The sequence below is a fragment of the Cyprinus carpio genome, chromosome B5 (assembly GCF_018340385.1).
Source record: "Cyprinus carpio isolate SPL01 chromosome B5, ASM1834038v1, whole genome shotgun sequence".
Lineage (NCBI taxonomy): Eukaryota > Metazoa > Chordata > Actinopteri > Cypriniformes > Cyprinidae > Cyprinus > Cyprinus carpio.
In genome coordinates, this window is record NC_056601.1 from 33806068 (window position 1) to 33827497 (window position 21430).

A 21430-nucleotide genomic window follows, 5' to 3' on the forward strand; every position below is an offset into this window, starting at 1 on the left:
TCTGAATACTTGGGTTGAACTGTTCTGGAACAGTGTTGAAATACAACTTAACCACTGATTTCTAGTCATGTCCTCTTTTGGAAGACCAAACAAAGTAGTTTCACTTTCACAATGAAACACACAGTGTCTCCACGACATGGCAGCTGCAGCAACAGAAAGAATAAAAGTTACGCCTTCTTTCTTTGCATGAACATTTGGGCGGCATTATGCAAATCTTTCCACATAGTGACGTAGAGATGTGGGGGCGTGTTAGAACGAGCCATTTCAGGGGGACGTGGCAGAGTCTTAACTTTTATAAAGAATATCTCTTTGGTTTTGAGACTTTAGTCTTTACAGATCTTCTTTAAGCACCAAGAGCTTGTAACACTCCAAAGAAAAAGGAAAACTTGAAATCGCATCATATGACCCCTTTAATATCCTAATGATTTTTGGCATAAAAGAAAAATCTATTATTTTGACCCAAAGAATGTAGGCTATTGTTACAAACATACCCTGCTACTTATGACTGGTTTTGTGGTCCAGGCAGGGTCACATATTATTTTAAATAAAATACTTTCTTTTTTTTTTTGTCCTTGCAAGAGGCTTTAATTTTTAATTTTTTCATTTTTAATAGTTTTTTGATCATGCATGCATGGTGTATTTTCTTATTAGAAATTCCAACTGCATAAGCATCTTTTTATCTCACTGTTTAAACTTCATTTACTGAAGTATTTTTTTTATTATTGTTTTGGCCCTTAAAAGTGCCCACTGGTTGGGTCATTCTATGTTTTCATGCCCACAAAGTATTATTTAAAATTTTAAACTCACAAATTTTAAGAATGAGCATCACAAAAGTTCATTTAATACATTATCACAACTGAAAAACTGACTTTTTTTTTTAGTTTTATCCCATATTTAGGAAAAAAAAAAAATTCCTTGAATGAGGATTTTGTTTCATGTTTAGTAGTTTTCTGATCATGCATACATACAGGTGTGCATGCATGCAAATAGATCCAAATGGAGGCAGAAAGGCAGAAAGACTTATGAATATGACACTAAAAATATGAACAGATTATTGACGGACGTGCATGTTCCTTTAATTTGCAAATGACTGCAACAAGATAAGAGTCTGGAAGGCAACACACATAAACAGTTTGTAAGGTTTGAATGATGCAATACATCTGCTGATCATGCTTGGATGCAACTTGTCACATGTGGTGTATATTTTTCATGAGAATTAAAAATTTGCATAAAATGACTACTGTACTGTACTGCACAGTTTCTGGAATGGCTGTCTTTAGAGAGTGCATGCATGAGAAGGATAAAGCAAGAGCCAAAATGTTCAAATACTGTCACCATGTGTTGACTTTAATCCGGACCTCTGCAACTTTAAAACATTGTTTCTCCATGTACATGCGCTCAGGTGTTTCAGCAGCATCGATATCCAGTTGGTTTTGACCAGTTGCACAGGTAACATTAATTTTCAATTAAAGCATCTCAGAATAATGCACTAGCTTGTAGTATTTACTGAAAAGCAAACCTAAATCAGTGCATCTCCTAGTGTAAAATCTTATTTCCCAATCTAAATGAATGCAGGTGTTTCTAAAGCATCTATGTCCAGTTGTTTTGACCAGTTGCACAGTTTCTCAGCCTCCTCCTCCCATTCAGACTCAGATGAGTTGTAGACTTCCGTCTCGACTGATGGCAGAACTATCTTGATGTCCAGTTTCTCAGTCGTCTCATTCTGTTTCTTCATGTCATGGGTATTAACGTGCTTCTGTTCATCTAATATCTGGAATTGGAGAGCAAACCGTAAATCATCATCTCAATAATTTCATCAACATATAATTTTTCTAATCTATTTTTTCTCCATTTCTGTCACCTAGTTTGTGTTCCTCTCAACTGACACCATTGTATAATTTATATATATATATATATATATATATATATATATATATATATATCTATATATATATATATATATTTGGTAACACTTTACAATAAGGTCCTATATGTTAACAGTAGTTAATGGATTAACTAACACTAACAATGAACAAACCATTTGTTACTTACAATGTTTATTCATCTTTTTTTAATGTCAGTTAACAAAAATACAACTGTTAGTTAATGTAGCTCAAGTCTATTAAATAATATTAGAATATATTACAACTTTAATTTTTTTAAAAATTAGTTAATGTTGAAATTACCAAAGATTAATAAATGCAATAGGAGTATTTTTCATTAATGTTAACTTATGTAGCTAATAATGTTAACAAATGGAACCTTATTGTAAAGTAACTTTTTAAAATCTTTTTGTCTATTTAGCCTTGTACTGAATTAAAACATATTTTCAAAAATTAAAAACAAAATCTAAAAAGTATTATAAAAATAAAGCATAATACATTAGCCTAAAAACTACATCTTAAAAGTATTATAAAAATAAAGCATACTCTTTGAGCCTCGCTCAGGCCATAGAGGCGTCTCTTTTGAGCCGCAGTGTTTTGAGCACGGGCAGATTGTCGTGTAGAGACCCGGGAACCTCTGTAATGTAAGAAAGACACATCAGAATAATGTTAACGAATGGTTCCTCTGCAGTGAATGGGTGCCATCAGAATGAGAGTCCAAACAGTTTTCTTACAAACACACAGCTTTTGTCTTCTCCAGATGTTAACTGCTGGACTGGAGTGCTGTGGATTACGGAATAATTTTAATTTTTCAACAACCTTTTTGAACCCCCACTTTCTGACGGCACCCATTCACTGCGGAGCACCCATTAGTGAGACACTGATGTAATGCTACATTTCTACAAATCTGTTCTGATGAAGAAGCAAACTCATCTACATCTTGGAACGATGATGAGTAAAATTCAGCTGTTTTGGGTGAGCTTTTCATTTAAAGGGGTCATGTGATGCTGATAAAAAGAACATTATTTTGTGTATTTGGTGTAATGCAATGTGTTTATGCGGTTTAAGTTTCAAAAAACACATTATTTTCCACATATTGTACATTATTGTTTCTCCTCTGTGCCCCGCCTTCTGAAATTCATTGTTTTTTACAAGGCTCATCGGTCTGAAAAGCGAGGTCTGCTCTGATTGGCCAGCTATCCAGTGCGTTGTGATTGGTCGAATGCCTCAAGTGTTTGACGGAAATGTTACAACCCATATACTGTTATGGCGTGTCCCGGTCAGAACACCGGCATTACAGGACAAAAACAATAAAACCCATTACAAACGAGGCAGTTGTTGCATCCAGTGGGGACATAATTACTTATTATAATTACCTTTACTGTCTTTTTAGCATTGCGATATAGCATTGCATAACACGCCGCGTAAACATAAAACTATGTCTGCATTTATGATCGGAGAAACAACAAGCCTACTCTACACTGCTCAAAATTCGCGTTTGAGTCATCAGTGACAAATCCTTTACGTAAATCTACTTACATACCGTTAGTCAGAAGCACCAGACTGTCCTTGCAAAGAGTACGGAACGACCCGCGGCTTGAGTGAGTGAGCGGCAGCCAGCGGTTATACAGCAACAGCGCAAAGTTGATGTAACATGTGACGACCCCGGGCTGGACTCTGCTTCGTCCACGGTGAAAGCCGATCTGGCGATCCACAGCAACAGCGCAAAGTTGATGTATTTCCTCAGCGACCAGCACAGATCTGCTCCAGGCATGACGAAGCAGATATCATGCACTTTTGGAAGGCCAAACAAAGTAGTTTCACTTTCACAATGAAACACACAGCTTCTCCATGAAATGGCACTGGCAGCAACAGCAAGAATTAAAGTTACGCCTTCTTTCTTTGCGTGAACATTTGGACAGTGTTTTGCAAATCTTCCCGCATAGTGACGTAGAGATGTGGGGCCATGTTTAAACGAGCCATTTCAGGGGGGCGTGGACAAGTCTTAATTTTTATAAAGAATATCTCTTTGGATTTGAGACTTTAGTCTTTGCAACTTCACAGATCTTCTTTATGCACCAAGAGCTTGTAACACTCCAAAGAGAAAGGAAAATTTGAAATCACATCATATGACCCCTTTAAGCACATTTTTTATTAATATTGTTCTTTAACTTTGGCACTTGGTTTGTTTCTGGGGTCCAAGAGTGAGACTTTTGTTAGAGACTATAATACAAGATGAAACTGAATACCTGTGTGAGAGCTGCTGTCCAGCAAAATGAGAGCGAGCGAGACGTCTAAACGGCAATACCGTCTTCAACCTGCCTGTTGTTCCTGGCTTTACACCCTCTCTGAGCATGACGTCCCGGGACAGCACCTTCAGAGACAGGAACCTCCATCCGTTTTCTCTTCCTCCTACACAAGCTGGAAGCTCATCCAGGTGGCTGGAATACTGATTGGGAGGAAAGGGTGAAACAGCAACACAACAGCATGACTGCGTCACAGAATTGGGCTGTGAATATAGCCTGAAGGGTGTTTTTTCATCCACCTGCATATAGTCTCTCATGCAAATCACATCTTGTGGTTCAATGGCGGCTCCGTGAAACTCATCCATTGAAATGAGATCCATAAATGCTCTGTTTCCCATTATTCTGCAGGTGTCTGCTGTGGCCTGATGATGCAGACATACATAGTGCAGTCAATAAAATGCATGCATTTTTTGCTCTCATAGTAAACCGTTCTTTATTTCAGCAAAAACTAGGAAAAATAAACTGATCTGAGACCAGCACAGGGATATAGACTATACAAAAAATTATTGTAGATTATAGATAAATTATAGGCTATACAAAAAAATAAATAAAAATTGTTACTTGAAATAAAATAAATGATAAAAGTAATGAAGTAATGGTCTTGGATTATAAAAAAATAATGATAAAATCTGTAAAATAACTGGTAATTTTTTTTAAATATAACTATTTCAATATTTTTATTTAAACTAGCATTTCTCATTTTAATTTAGTTAACTTGATAAATAACTAAAACTAAAACTGAAACTAGGATGCATCAGAATAAAACAGATCCAAGACCAGAACAGGATTATATAGTTAAAACTAAAATAAATAAATAAATAAAAATAAAATGATAAAAATAACGATAAAAAAAAATTAAATATACTTTTTTATATTATTATTGAAACTAGTTGCCAGGGCAACATTTCCAATTTTAATTTAGCTTAACTTGATAAATAAGTAAAACTACTCTACTTTAACTTACTCAAAATGAAAATGTAAAATAACAAAATAAAAACAATTTGAAAATATTAATGAAAACTATACTAATATTGCAGTGATTCTGAAATAACACTGGACCAGCATTCATGACCTGGTTGGAGGGAGAAAAGACTTTTTTGCCAGACAGATAGTGTCCTCCTCCTCCAGTGTGGAAAATCTTGAAGACAAGTGAAGGTGGAAACCGAGGACCTGCAAACCTGGACAGAAGTTCATTTATCAGGGAGACAAGGGCTAGTTGTCACATGTTATTGTTCCAGTAAATCTTTTTCAGAGTGGGTTAAGAAGCAGGGCTGATGTTGCATATAAGACAGCTTCTGGTTCACCTTATAATGCTGCTTGATGATGTTTTGTATGAAGTTCATACCTGAATCTGATCTTGCACTTCAGACTGGGGTCTTTCAGCAGTTCAGCTTCTCTGGGACTGAGCTGACGCAGAACTGCTGATGCCAGACACTGTTCCTGAGACACACACACACACACACACACACACACACACACACACACACACACACACACACACAGACAGAGACACACACACAGACAGACAGACAGACAGACAGAGACACACACACAAACACACACACACACACACACACACACACAGACACAAACACACACACACACAGACACACACACCACAGACACACACACACACACACACAGACACACAGACACACAAACCACACACACACACACACACACACCACAACAGGACACACCACAGCACACACAACACACACACACACAAGACACACAGATACAGACACAGACACACACACCCACACACACACACACACACACACACACACACACACACACACACACACACACACACACACGTCCTCTATGTCTACACACACACACACTACAGACACACACCACACACACACACCACCAAGTTCACACACACACACACACACACAGACACACGACACCACAGACCCAGACACACACACCCACACACACACACACACACACGCACACGCACACACATACACACACACACACATACACACACATAATCAAATTTAGTACAATGAAAGTGCTGACAGGAATGTTACAGAACAATCATCCTCATATCTAATAAATAAACTGCATTGATTTACAGTAAAACAGATGAAGTTGGGGTCAGAGTAAGCAGTGCTTTCTGCATTAAAAATAAAAAAAAAACTATAAAAATCAAAATAAAAAAAAAACTTTCATATTTTCACAATTTCAAAATGTATTTCAGGGTCAATAAATATAATAATAGTCATTTATTATAAATATAATATTGTAATTTTCTTATTTAAATGTGTTATATGATGTTCACACATAAAAAAAAACACTTTATTTGTTTTCTAAATATGATTGCATTTTCTTGGGTTGAAAAAACATTTTATAAATATTTTAAAAACATATGTATATATAGAAAAGAAAAGAAAAAAATATTAGTAGAACATTTATTAACACACACACACACACACACACACATATATATATATATATATATAAACTTTTTGAAACATTTATGAATATATATATATATATATATATATAAAGGGTTGGAGTACATTTTAGAAAATACTATTTCATTTCTTTCTACTTCAAAATGTTTTGTTCAGTTCAATGTGTTACTTTCTCTTTTTGAAACATTTATGAAATATAATAATGTAATAACATTGTAATAATTCACACACAAACTTCTGTTGTTATAAGAACTCACAGCTGAGCGTACAGTGTTCATCATGAGTCTGAAGAGCCTTCTGTCCCTGAAACATCTCCAATAAGCCTGGATTCTTCTGGCACAGTTCTCCAGGCTACATCACAAACAATCATTCTGAACATTAGAAATGATATTCTCATGTGCAAATGTTATAAAGTATCAGATGGCACCCACCTCTCCTCCATAACAACCACACACACACGCTGATTAACACCGAAGTGCTTTTAGTATTTTATTCTATAGTCTTTATTAACACAAGCTGCGCGTGATGATTGTTGTCAGAACAGTGCGCGTGTCTGTAGCGGTTGCTAGGAAACGAGTGAAAGTTTCACCCAAGAGAGGATGATAAAAAACAAAATTTCCAGCATGAAAGATTTCCTTCTTACAAACTAAGTACTATATAACAATTAATGGCCAGAATATCAGTTAGAAATCTGCGAATATGATTGATTACAGTCAAGTCAAAAAAGTTTAGACTGCAATACGCTTCATAAACACTAGATGACAGTATAATATCCTTATTAATTATAAATAAAAAAAAAAATTAAAAAAAAAATAAGTATCAATATCTTTTTTAACTTTTAACAATTTTTTAAAAAATATATGTCTCTATTTTTTTATTAACTTTTGTTTCAGTTTTATTGCAGTTATTTTACTGTGAGTTACATTAAATTTTGTCTTTATTTATTGTATAATTGTAATTTTATTCGACTTTAATAACCCTGTTCTGAATAAAATAAAACACTGAATACACATAGATTGCATAAAAAATGCTAAATAAATAAATAAATATCCATTTCTATCCTATTACTAAACTAAATTATTATTCGAAATTAATATACATTTTAGTTATTGCAATGTTTATATATTATGCCCTAGCATAAATAAAGTATAAATATTACAACCTGTAAAAATTAGTAAATTTCAAGGGAGTGTAGTGAGGCTGATGATTTAAAATAAATAAATAAATAAATAAATAAACAAATGAATGAATGAATGAATGAATTAATTAATTTTATATTTCAAGTAACAATGGTTTTTAATGGTTTTAATTTTATTAGACTTTAATAACCCTGTTCTGAATAAAATAAAACACTGAATACACATAGATTGCATAAAAAAGTTAAATAAATAAATAAATAAATATCAATTTATATCCAAATGCTAAATTATTATTCGAAATTAATATACATTTAAATTATTGCAACTTTAAAAATTAGTAAATTTAGTGTAGTGAGCCTGATGATTTTATATATATATATATATATTCCACTTTAATAACAACTTTCTAAATAAAATAAATAAATTAAATAATGGTTTTAATTTTATTCAACTTTAATAACCCTGTTCTCAATAAATTTCAAGTAACGACATTTATTAAAAATTAAAATTTTATTCCACTTTAATAACCCTGTTCTGAATAAAATAAATCACTGAAAACACATAGATTGCATAAAAAATGTTAAATAAACAATTAAATATCGATTTATATCCTAATTCTAAAATATTATTCGAAATTAATATGCATTTTAATTATTTCGATGTTTAAGTATTATGCCCTAGCACTGTAGAACTGTAATATATAAAGAATAAATATGAACAACCTGTTAAAAATGAGTAAATTCCAATGAAATTCAGATAGCATCACAAAATCAAAAAGAAGAACAACAAGAAGAAAGCCTGATCGCAGCTCAACAGGAAATAGAAGAAGAAGAAGAAGAAGAAGCCCGGATCATGTACAAGGTGAGAGTTAAACTTCAGTCGCTCACTTTGTGTTCTTCACTGTGTTTTTGTCTCGCTAACACATTAATAATCCGCGATAATCACTCTTAAATACACATGTACTTAAGACTATATATTTACTATATATTCTTCATCTTTAAAGAGGCATCAAAGGACAGGAAATACAAGGACACTGCAGAAGATTAAAATATAATAAACTGTTTTACTTGTTTAAATAAACCTGATATTCTTTACACTATTTTAGGCTGCTCTAACTCTATAGACCGAGTTCAGTGTGTAAACATCTAAATATATCGGCGCGATTTGTAATGTTAGTAAAAGTAAAAGTGTCTTTTGGCTTTCTTGACTTTGCCTCTATCTATGCTCAAAGTATAAGATGAAATTAAAGTTTATATATCGACTGTTACCAACCTTACATTTATATTAGTTCTGCGATTTTATTATTAAAATGTGTAATCCTGTATAACTGTGAGGTGCTGGTCCACGTGTGGCCACTAGATGGCGACAAAACCCTTAAAATAGTTCAAAAATATAAATAAAAATAATAAATATTAAGCATAAATATTAAGCATAAATCAACTAAAGTAATAATATAACTTTTTATAAATATTATAATATTTTCTGGTGGCAACACTTGTGCCGTATATACAAATATATGCCCACTATAATGAAAGTAGTTTAAAAATAAAAATAGAAATATTAACCATAAATGAACTAAAGTAATTGTATAACTTTTTATAAATATTATAATATTTTCTATATACCCAATACTAAATGTACATGATGATTAGAATACTGAAAATGTTAAAACAGAAAAGAAAAATGGCATTAAACAATTTTATTACACTAAGTGCTCTTTATTATTATTATTATTTATATACATTATACATATATTATTTATATATTGTTAGTTTTTATTTTTATATTTTCAGTTTTTATTTTAGTTATTATTTGCTTTGTTTTTAAGCAACTTCTATTTAGCTTTAATTTTCCGTTTTAGTTATTTTAGTACTTTAAACTTAAAACATTTCTTATTTATTTGTAAGATTTTCATCTAATATTTATGTTTTATCTATATATTTTATATAGATCAAATGTAATATCTTAACTATTTCAATCATCAAAAACAATATTCAATAGACGCAAATTGTTACATGACTAAATCTTACAGAATTACATTTTAGTCCGGGACTAGGTTTAAGCATATAATTCAGGAAATGTTATCAATTTCTCATATGCATATAGAAGTGAATAAGTGGCCCGTTTGTGTGTCTTCAACCTTTGACCTCAACACTGAGCACATTTAAAATGATTTGACCTCCAGTTTCTGATATTGTGTTACTGTTAAGCTCCTTGAGAAAGCGAGGGACCTTGAATGTCCTCAAAACAGCTGTGTGTTATTCTCGCTTAAACCAGATACGTTCAGTGTGTTGACAGTGAGCTCAAACCGGATTATCTGTCTTCAGATATTCTGCTGTGAGGTCAGGAAATTCCGTCTGACCGGTTCATCCATGCTCTGTGTGTCTGTGGCTCTGATAGGTCGGAGGGGTCACAGGAGTCTCTGGCACTCTGGGATTGATTTCTGCCTCCGTGCTGGCGGCCTCCGCGTCCGCTGATGACGATAAACCCGGCACGACTCTGAGTGTAGATGAGGTAATCTCACATCAGACACACATTCTGACCCTAACATCAGCTGAAAAACTAAACAATGCATTTTACAGAAAGAAAATCAGACAAGCAAAAAATAAAAATCGAATCTAGTGAGAATGAGAATCAGCATTGAGAAAAACTATTCTATTATTTGATGATAATTGATGCAGATTTAACACTCTATTATGAAAGTCAATTAAAAGATTACATAATATCTCAATAATAAAAAAAAAAAATTAAATGGTTTCATTTTTCTGGGACAATACGAAACTTAATATAACTTTTTAATATTAGAAATAATATAATCTTGCCTGGTGGCAGTGCTAATTAAATATCAAATATACATGCTGATTAGAGTACTGAAAAAATGTTAAAATAGCAAAGAATAATGACATTTTACATTATGCGTGTTATTTTATAAACTATTATTAGCTTTTATTTTTATAATTTCAGTTTTAATTGAAATTTTAGTTTAAGAAATTTTGTATTTGTTATTTTTATTAGTTTTTTTCCCAACAAATTCTATATATTTTTCTGTGTTAGTAATTTTAGTACTTAAATTTAAACTTTTTTTCATTTAGTTGCCAAGACAACATTTCAACTTTTTTTTTTAAGTTTTAAGCCTCAAAACCATTGAGAATAATGGCAAATTGCAAAAAAAAAAAAAAAAAAAAAAAAAAGGGCAACTCAAAAATAAGAACTCATTAAATTGGTGTGAAAATGTGCTTATTTGTCATGAAAATAATATCAAAATACAAAACAAATATCTATCTATATCATATATATATAAATGGCCCTACATTTTTTTCAGTACAGTTTCTTGATGTTTACTCTTTATGATTTTGGGATGAAATGTGATGCTCTGGGCAAGTTTCATGAGAATTACCCATTTAATTTAGTTTTTAACACTCATATTGAATTACAGTATTAAAATATAAAAAATAACTGTTGAACTAAAAAAAAAAAACAAAACAAAAAAATAATAATAATAACATAAATAACATTCAAACATAAAACTCAAAAGTTAAATTACAAAACAAAACAAAAAAAATCTTAAAATATCTGGATGCATTACATTAAACAGACAAAAATGCTTATTGGTAATGAAAAATTATCAAGTCATAATAGTCCTCAAGTAGGTGTAGTTTTTATTCATGCAAAATATATTTTCACATTTATTGTTTGGACTCCAGAGTGAAATGTGTTGAACCGAGCCTGAGTTTGACTAAGGCTTCATTAGTTTAAGGACTCTTTGACCTCTCTGTGTTCAGCAGAACCTGAATGATGGTCATTTTAACTTTGTCTCTGTACACCATTGCTTTGGTAGCTGTCTCTCTACACGACACCGCAGCAGAGGTTCCAGCGCGTGGAGGCTGAGAGAGGACAGGTGGAGGAGGGCGTGGCCAAACTGAGAAAACTGGCAGAGCCGTACACCAGCTGGTGCCAGGTAACACACAGATTCACTTTTAACAAGCTGGACTGGTTCAGGATGCTCTTTGGGCTAGTTCTTAGAACATTTGTTAAATCGGGAACCAAACTGGCCAAAAATGTTGTTTCCTCCATTTATGTGTTAATTAGCGGCATGAGAATGCAGTAGATGCAGCTTGTTCGCTTATTTGCTCAGCATGGCTTTTCTATTTCTCCATCTCTTCATTTTAGGACAGAATATGATCTCAGTTGTTATTTACACTCTACAGTCATGAACTACTAACTTTAGCGCACTAGAATAATTCAGTCATTTACAACAGCAGTCAGCCAGGATCTCTCACAAAATCATCACAAAAAAATATATTTTTATATAATCATTATCATAGTTTATTAATTCCTTTTTGTTAATGTTTTATTTTAATATTATAATATTTTATTACAATAATTCTGAAGGAATATGAAGTGGCGCAATGCAAAAAAAAAAACAACAACTTAAAAACGTAAAATGATATTTTTCCATACAGTATTATTTCTTCTTTTGCTTTTTTGGATAAAATGTGACACAGATATGTTTTGTGAGACTGACACATTTAAAATAAGAATGGATTTTAATATTAGTTTAAATAAACAAACAAACAAACCCAGAATTACTAATCATTTGTCCAGCCTACTACTTTCATATTTCCGGACACTTGAAATTTCATATTTCCAAGTTTGTTCATTTTGTCTTTTTAGTCTTGTTGTCTAAATCAGAGCTGCATTCTATAAGATTTTATTGTTTTTCTGCATTTAAAAAGTTTTATTCTCTTCTTTTCTTGTACATTTCTCTTTAAAAGCTGTACAAAGCACCGTCAAACACAGAGCTGGTCACGTTGTTTTACAGACAAACAGACCTTAAAAAAAGCACATGCTGTCGATAATAAAAACAAATAGTTTTTCAGTCTGTAAAAACAAGCAGAAATCATGTGTACAGTAATGAATCCAATAACTTTCACCTTTACACGAAGAAAAAGATTTTTAACAACAATAGAAGCGGTTCTTATATTAAGCCATTTACTCTAATCATGATTTACGATATATTTTCAGTAGCACTTCACCTAAAGCCTTTATATATAAAATGCATTATAAAAGTAGATTAATGCATTGATAATGCCTTGTAATGCACATTATACGTGTTATTACAAGTATTCATGAGATCATAATGCATTATAATACAATGCTTATCTTTTCATTGTTACACCTTTTAAAAGTATAATGCATTAAAAGACATGAAAAAGAACCCTTTAAATATTATAATGCATCATTTATGAAAAGATATAATGCATTGCATTGTACTTTATGGATACCTTTATAATGCATTATAGCTGGTTTTCTTTGCGAGTCGTCAACATGTCACAGGTGTTGTCAGTAGGTTAATAAGTTTAGAGAGAAACATTACTGAAATGTTTATGGAATGCATCTCTTTCCTGTAATCTGTGACTCTTTTCATTGGGATTTATAATCGTTTGACCTTCACTGATGATGATGTTGTGATGATTTGGCTCCTCTTCGTCTAAATGTGCCGTCTGGTGCTGGTTGCTGGTGGTCTGATCCGGTCCAGCAAACGGCCAGCTCGGCCAGACAGACAGCGCAGGTACCCACACACACACACATCATCATCATCATCATTACCCACGCTGCTCTCTGCTCTCACGCTGTTTGCTTGTGTATAGAACTGATTCCTGCTCTGTGTGATGCTTTACTATGTCACTATTACATACTTTAGCTTTAGCCATTGGTCAGACAAAGTCTCGTTCCGGTCAGTGCTGCTGTGTCGGGGTTATTTTAAATCATGCATTTACAAAATGTTCAGTTTTCCTTCTCAGCATATCATGCCATGCACATCATTTTGTATATTAATGTTGGGTTTGTGCAGTTCAATTGAATAGCTGATAATTCGTTTGAAACATTTTCAGTGTTGATTTTAGGGACATTTTTATTTGAACCAATCTGAGTTGTCACTACATGTGCAATGTATTATCTGGGTCTGAATTAAAACCAAGGGAACCAGAGGTAAAGAATCCACAGTTTCATTGTTTCATTGGGTCATTATTTATATAATATTATAGTATTAAATAATATTTTTAATTAGTTTTATATTTTTTAGTTTATTTTCATTTGTTTTAGTAATTTAATTGTTTTCTTTCTTTTTTTATTCGTTTCATGTCATTTCAGTAGTTTATTTGAATATTTCTGGTTAGATGTAATTAATTCTTATTTCGGTTCTAGTCTAAGTCTGCTTGTTTTATTTCAGCAATTTCTAATGTAATATTTATATTTCATAAATATTTTTACGAATAGGATTCTTGAAATAAGAACCATCTTGAAAACATACAGATGTCTTTTTTTTCTAGAGCCATTTTCTTATTTTAGTATTATTTATATTATAGTATTTGATAATTTTTTTCATTAGTTTTATATCTATATATTTTTAGTTTTCATTTGAATTTGTGTTTTAACTATTTAATTTCTGTTTATTATAAGCCATTTTATTAGCTTTTTAAAATATTTATATGTAGTTTAAATGTATTCTTATTTCAGTTTTAGTAATTTTGGGGACTTTTTTCAATTTTAAGTTGATCTGATATTTATATTTCATTGAACAGAATTTTTAGTAGTTTTAGTTGTAATATTTTTAGTTAACAATAACAACACTGATATTTTACTCTATTTGTTGAAGGAAAACGCTTGAGTGGCGTCATTTATAAAGCGTGCATTTGCACAAATTTTATTTTAGAGAGTGCATACGCTTAAATCCACATCAGTGCTCATTTTTGTAAAAAACTGCCTTTGACGTGGAAAAGTGCTTAGCGTCACATCAGGGTCTGAGCAGACGCACACACTTCTTCTTGTCGAAGTGCTGCAGGTTTTTGAAAATGTAAGCTGTTCTTGCAGCTCGTTCTAAATTAAAGGATTGGACAATGACTGGTGATCTTTTATATGTTAAAGACATTAATTAGGAGTCGTTTTCTGTGCGTACGATCATTCTAGGAATCACATGTCTATGCATATTTGAGAAATGATTTTAAGGTCACATTTTATAAATGAGGCCCGAGACGTTCTGCTTTTAACACACAGCATGAATCTGTCCAGAATGACCTCTGATGGTACAGTGTCCAACCACAGCACAAAGTGGAAAAATGATCTCATGTAATATCATAATGATGGAGCGCTGCAGACAACAATTTACAGCAGCTAATAAAGCGTTTGACTCACTGACAGTCTCTCTGTCCTCCAGCGCTTTATTTGTCGTAACCCACATGAGGAGGCAGGACACACTGACCCACATCTGAAAGCAGAACCCGCTTTAAAAACAAAACAAGAAGCGAAATTCTGCAGAATTTCTTGAAATATGTCAACACGTTAACCTCTGCCACATACAGTGGTGTGAGCTTGGGGCGGGACTTTGTCCGTCCGACCAATTGCATACAGAAGGAGTGTTTGGACCTGTTTGAAAACCATTTGGTGACGCTAAAGCCACAGAAATCGTGCATTTACATGATAATGTGGGAGAAATGCAGGTGCAGCATTCATGTTATTTGCTTAAAAGATAATGCAATCAGATCATATTTAATAAATGAGCACAGCATTATTTTAGTATTATGTACAAACTATTATATTATTAGTTATTATTTTGAATCTATTATTATTATATAAAATTCTTAAATCAAGACACATTTACTTAAGAAGGAAAATGACTTATGATATTAATTCTTGTTTTTTTTTTAAAAACGTATCAAAATTATTAGTTTTTTCTTATATATTGCTGGTGCAGATTTAAATTTTTCTTGTATTTTTATAATATAATGTCATGATTTTATATTAAATTGTTTTATATAATAATTTGTATTTACTTACTAGCTGTCCTTAGTTTGCTCAAGTCACTTTTTGCATATTCATCAGATTCTGCTCTATATCAGATACATTCTGTTCTATCTTAGGTCACATACAGCAGAATATCAGTTATATCTCTGTCAGTCATGCATTAGGGGTTTATGGTTACTGATAAAGATATGCCAAGGAGGTGCATTTGTCAAATATCAAAATATAACCTAGATGCAATAAAGTAAACCTTTGGTCTCTGAGGAAGTTCACGAAGGGTTCAGAGAAGTAGTTCAGCCAAAAATGAGATTTTCTGACCCTCATGTCAAACTAGACCCTTATGAAACTAGATCAGATATATGGTCTGGTCTTTTCCATGCAATAAAAACATTCCATTAGACTTTGACAGCTTTGGGACAAGAAAGTGTCTTGTTTTCTTAGACTCTGCACTGAATTCTTGGTGAAGTCTTTGCTCACCATTTAGCATGTAATACTGATTCTATAAAGTTGAACTAGTGATGCTTATTTCTAGATTCTGAAAGTAACATTCTTTTGTACTGACTCTCAGGGCGTCTATGGGACGGTGAAGCCCAAGGTTGACAACACTGTACAGTTCGGGCAGAGTAAGCAAACAAACACGAATGAAACATGCTTTCTTACTGGGCTTTTTCAATAAAATGTCATAAAGCCAATCTTTGCACTGTCATCTAGACAGTTATGCCTACTTGAAGAACCCTCCGCCTGAGTTTTACCCCAGAGCTGGAGTCATCGGATTTGCCGGGATCCTGGGCCTTTTCCTTGGAAGAGGTAGCGAAAGTTTAAATTATTCCTTTTGGAGCCTGCATTTACAAAAAAATGACATTTTTTTTTTCCATTACAAATATCTAAAAGACATTTACTCAAAATGCAGAATGACTTTTTCAGAATACAAGTCTTAAAGGGATACTCCACCCCAAAATGAACATTTTGTCATTAATCACTTATCCTCATGTCGTTCCAAACCCGTAAAAGCTTCGTTCGTCTTCGGAACACAATTTAAGATATTTTGGAAGAAAACCGGGAGGCCTGTGACTGTCTCATAGACTGCCAAATAAATAACAGTGTCAAGGTTCAGAAAAGGTATGAAAGTCGTTGTCAGAATACTCCATCTGCCATCAGTCGTGCAATCTGGGTTATATGAAGCAATAGGAACACTTTTTGTAAGCGAAGAAAACAAAAATAACGACTTTATTCAACAATTCCTTTGTCAACAGTCTCCTCTGTGTCTCTCCATATCACTGTATGCTGCGTATGCTCTTCTGTATCATCCGCACCACAAGGATGTGCTGTTTCTACATGTATTTAGCTTTGATTTGAAATAAAACAGCACATCCTTGTGGCACGGATGATACAGAAGAGCATACAAAAAAGATTAAGATTAAGTATTCTGACGACAACTTACTTGTAACGATACCTTTTCTAGACCTTGACACTGTTATTTATTTGGCAGTCTGTGGGACAGTCACAAAACTCCCGGTTTTCATCCAAAATATCTTAAATTGTGTTCCGAAGACTAACGAAGCTTTTACAGGTTTGGAATGACATGGGGGTAAGTGATTAATGACAACATTTTCATTTTGGGGTGGAGTATCCCTTTAATATCATAAGTCATTTTCCTTCTAAAGTAAATGTGCCATGATTAAAGAATTTTTCAGTGTTTGTTGTGGAACATAAGACAAAAATACTAAGTCTCTCCCAAAACCAAAACCAAAAATACTATTTATTTGCTTTATTGCACTCACTGATAGTTCAGATACAAAACCATTCAAAATATCATGGTCAGTAAGATTTTTTTTTTATATTTTCTGGAAAAAAGTCTCTTCTGCACACTAAACCCCAATTTATACTTCTGCGTTTAACCTACGCACTGGCTATATGTAGTACTGCGTAGCCTGACGCGCACCTCTCCAAAAATCTAACAGCGCGTCAATTCTACGCGGCCCGCAAGCGCTGTGATTGGTCTGCTGGCACCCCTCCCTCCGTATGTACTTGAGTTTTGTGTGTGTTCATGTGCACTTTAATATATTTTAATGTTACACCTTCTTATATAAAATAAAGCAAAGAACAAATGTCTTATAATTTATTAAACTACATAGCATTATACATCACTTGTTGTCCGCGGCCAACAATGTTGATCTGCCGTGGTACAAGTCCTTGTGAAGATTGAAAGAATACCATCTTCTCGTTCCGTTGTTGTTTCCTTTTATAGTTTTAAATAATAATTTAATGATTTGATATTTATTTGTTGCCGTCACGGCTATAATGATTCTCCAACGAGCCGCTTCTTCTTCGGCTTTTGTCGTGGTACTGCAACATGCCCCGTGGACACTGCATACTAGCAGTTTGCATGTGTACTGCACGTCGACGCGGACAGCGACGCAGAAGTATAAATGAAAACTGACGCATAGCCTATGCTGTAGGTCCTACGCAGAAGCATTTATTTGAACAAACATACTGTAAAATTGTGAAATTATATTACTGTTTAAAATGACTTTTTTCTATGTGAATATATTGTAAAATGTAATTTATTTCTGTGATCAAAGCTGCATTTTCAGCATCATTCCTCCAGTCTTCAGAGTCACATGATCTTCAGAAATCATTCTAATATGCTGATTTGCTGCTCAAGAAACTTTTTTTTATTAAAAACTCTGATACATTTTTGTTTTCAGGAATCTTTGATAGAATAGAAGGTTCAAAAGAGCAGTGTTTATTATATAACATATATAAATAAATATTTATAACATTATAAACATCACTTTTGATCAATTTAATGTGTCCTATTGGAAATGAATCCTTCGAACAGTAGTGTCATTTTAGTGGTATTTTGTCATTTCGGCTCCAGGCTGAAGAAACTGATCTACCCGACCGGTCTAATGGCTGTGTCTGCGTCCATGTATTATCCTCGAGAGGCCGTGACCGTCACAAAGGTAGGAGAGTCTGTGTGTCTTGTATGTTTATTGGCTCAAGGGTTGCGAGGTGTTATCGGGCCTGGAAACGAGAGGAGGAAAAGGCGAGGCGAGGTTACTGTAACTTTCCACCAGTTACAAACAGCAGATGAAACACATTCCTAACAGCTCCCGAGCACATCAACACTGTGTCTAATATCAGCCGTTTGTCTGTTTGGATTGTAACCGATATAGACTTCGCAGTGGAGAGCGGTCTGAATCTCTCTATCTCTCGCCTCACACGCGTCCTGCTGAAACGCTGTCAACACACAAGTGAGCGATTTTTAGATTCAGATCTCTCTGCATGTCCCCATCCTGTCAGATATGCTGATGGAAATGTCGCGAAAGGCCAGCGGGAGGCACTGATTAAACAATAAAACAGCCCCAAATTAGCTTGTTTTCACATTTGGTTTGAACCAAGTTCCAATTCAAGGTGTCAAGGTTAGGCTGGGTGGCATAGGACAGTTTGTCCCTGCTGTTTGAGTCACAATATCAGTTGACAATGCTGTATGAGCGTTATTATATTAAAGGCAGAGACAAATCAACAGTGAAATCTCTCACTACTTTCTGCATTTTGTCTACACTCTAGCACAGTATCTCATACACTGCAAAAAGTGATTTTCTTTCTCAATATCTGTCATTTTCCAGTTGAAATATCTAGGCATCGTTAAATCAGGACTTGTGAAGTAAAATAGCATTCAATATTCATCCATCCCTCCATTCTTTCTAATAAAAAGTAATTTTTTTCATATTCTTTTTGAGTCTTTTTTATGTTTATGCATAAAACAGGAAGAAAAAAATGTCAATTGGATCAGAAAAATAAATATACAGATTTTTGTTATTTTTCATGTTTTAGCATAAGTATGATACAGTTATCTATCTATCTATATATATAAAAATAAAAATAAGGTCTCTCACTCATTAGAAATAATATATATATATATATATATATATATATATATATGACTTATAATGTTTTTTAAAGAAGTCTCTTATGCTCATCAAGGCTGCATTTAAATGATCAAAAATACAGAAAAAACAGTAGTCTTGCATAATGTTATTACAGTATAAAATAATAGTTTCTATTTTAATATCCTTTAAAATATAATTTATTTCTGTGATGCAAACCTGAATTTCCATCAGCCATTACTCCAGTATAAAGTGTCTCATGATCCTTAAGAAATCATTCTAATATGCTGATTTAGAATTATCAATAAATAAACAGAAAAACAAAGGAAAAAAAAAAACAAATTTAAAAAATAATAAATATACAGTTATGTTTAAAAATATATATTTTTTTCAGCCATATATTATATATATATAATATCATGCATTATGTGTTGCTGAAAATATATATATATATATATATGTGTTGCTAGAGAAGCATAAAAGCGCATCATGCATTATGTGTTGCTAAAAAGCATTTTTAAGCAACCAAAACATTGATTTGTTTTTAAACACTATAAGCAGCTTACAATAACACGTAAGTCATTCAGCATTAGAAACACACACTATGACAAAAACGTGCTTCCAGCAAAAAATAAAATCTCAGTATGTGTGTGTGAACGTGGCGTTTCACTGAAGTGACCCTTTCTAATCTCTCCACACCACAGAACACAGGAGACGCTGTATACGACTGGGCGCTTCAGGCTTATGTTGCTCTGGAGAAACTCATCAAGGACAAACCTGCCTCAAAGAAAGTGAGTCTGGCTCTTCTCACACAGACTTTACATTCATGCATGTGCCAGAGGCTTTTATCCAAAGCCATTTACGTTGCATTCTTAGGAATCTACAGTTTGACCTACAGAAAGCATTTGAATACTACTGCAAATACTGTGTTTGGAAACTTTTTGTTTTGTGTTTTAATAGGATCAAGCAGAAAAGAGTTCAAGTGGGGAGACCAAAGCTTAGGTACAAAATATCAAACATCATTAACAGCAGGGAAACACAACACAGGTGCACACAGTGCATACATTTAAGAAGCATTAGATTATTGCATTAGATTGTAAAATATTAAACAAAGTGGCATCTTTAACCTGTTAAGTGTCACTCCGTCCCGTATACGTTTACTTCACTAAATCCTAATCTAATCATGACAAACTATTTATCGTTGGAAAGGTCTAAGACTCCTAAATAGATATTTTACTATTGTTTTTTGTTAAAAAATATGTAGGAAAAGTAATAGATTAATTTATGACAAGAGTGCACCCTCAAAACTCTACATCATAACAGGAGTTCTGACCTTGTCAAAAAAAAACTCTTCTTCGTTGCCTTTTTCTCTGTCACACTTTAGAAATAATCAGAAATGATTATCAAACTGACAACTTAAAATCTTAAAATTCATCCCATGAATTATAAACATTAAAATCAGACATTGCATTACCACGAAAATGGTACATCAATATCATGTTATAAAATGTTTTTGTTCATGAATTATAAAAATTTAGTTTGGAACGTGCACTTTCAAATCTATGTTCAAAAATGTGAGTGACAGTTAAGGGGTTAATACATTTTATATGATAAATTAAATATTTATGAATATATTTTATAATTTACAATATACTTTAAAATACCACTTGTTTTAATATTTTGTGATCTGATGTAATGGCACTGAGGTGTGTGTTTTACAGATTAAATATGCCGTTTCTCAGAAGTCCTCATGACTGCGGTTTGCTGTGCTGTTTTGTTTACAGATGCATCATCATGTCTCAAGATCTCCATCCTTCGCTCACGTTCATGACCTGCTTTTGCACTTGCCACTTCCTCTTTCGTCTGTCAATCATCAGACGGGAGTTAGTGGCCTGACTGAAAAGTTCTGAATTTGTAAAACTACTGCGATCGTATTAAACAGTTGTGTACCAAAAATAAATGCGAAGGTGGTGATTTCAA

At 33.1% G+C, this 21430-nt stretch overlaps 2 protein-coding genes across 6 annotated transcripts; one reads left to right on the forward strand and one right to left on the reverse strand.

Moving 5' to 3' along the window:
* Positions 1-1326: 1326 nt before the first annotated feature.
* Positions 1327-7180, reverse strand: cb5hxorf58 (chromosome B5 CXorf58 homolog). The gene is made up of 8 exons (XM_042723244.1): positions 7050-7180; positions 6876-6969; positions 5535-5629; positions 5262-5367; positions 4429-4551; positions 4133-4332; positions 2430-2520; positions 1327-1771 (listed from the first exon to the last, which is right to left on the reverse strand). The coding sequence occupies exons 1-8, from the start codon at positions 7058-7060 to the stop codon at positions 1562-1564; spliced, it is 930 nt and encodes a 309-aa protein (XP_042579178.1). The 5' UTR covers positions 7061-7180; the 3' UTR covers positions 1327-1561.
* A 1373-nt stretch (positions 7181-8553) lies between these two features.
* Positions 8554-21410, forward strand: LOC109089114 (MICOS complex subunit MIC26-like). Of its 5 annotated transcripts, none has more exons than XM_042723245.1 (10): positions 8554-8618; positions 10158-10271; positions 11596-11715; positions 13297-13329; positions 16126-16180; positions 16269-16363; positions 18431-18523; positions 20155-20241; positions 20411-20497; positions 21235-21410. In XM_042723245.1, the coding sequence occupies exons 1-9, from the start codon at positions 8610-8612 to the stop codon at positions 20450-20452; spliced, it is 648 nt and encodes a 215-aa protein (XP_042579179.1). In that variant the 5' UTR covers positions 8554-8609; the 3' UTR covers positions 20453-20497; positions 21235-21410. The 5 variants fall into 5 exon arrangements, with proteins under 5 accessions (XP_042579179.1, XP_042579181.1, XP_042579180.1 ...); XM_042723247.1 differs by having other exon boundaries at positions 20411-20452; positions 21172-21410; XM_042723246.1 differs by having other exon boundaries at positions 20411-20452.
* The last annotated feature ends 20 nt before the right edge of the window (positions 21411-21430 follow it).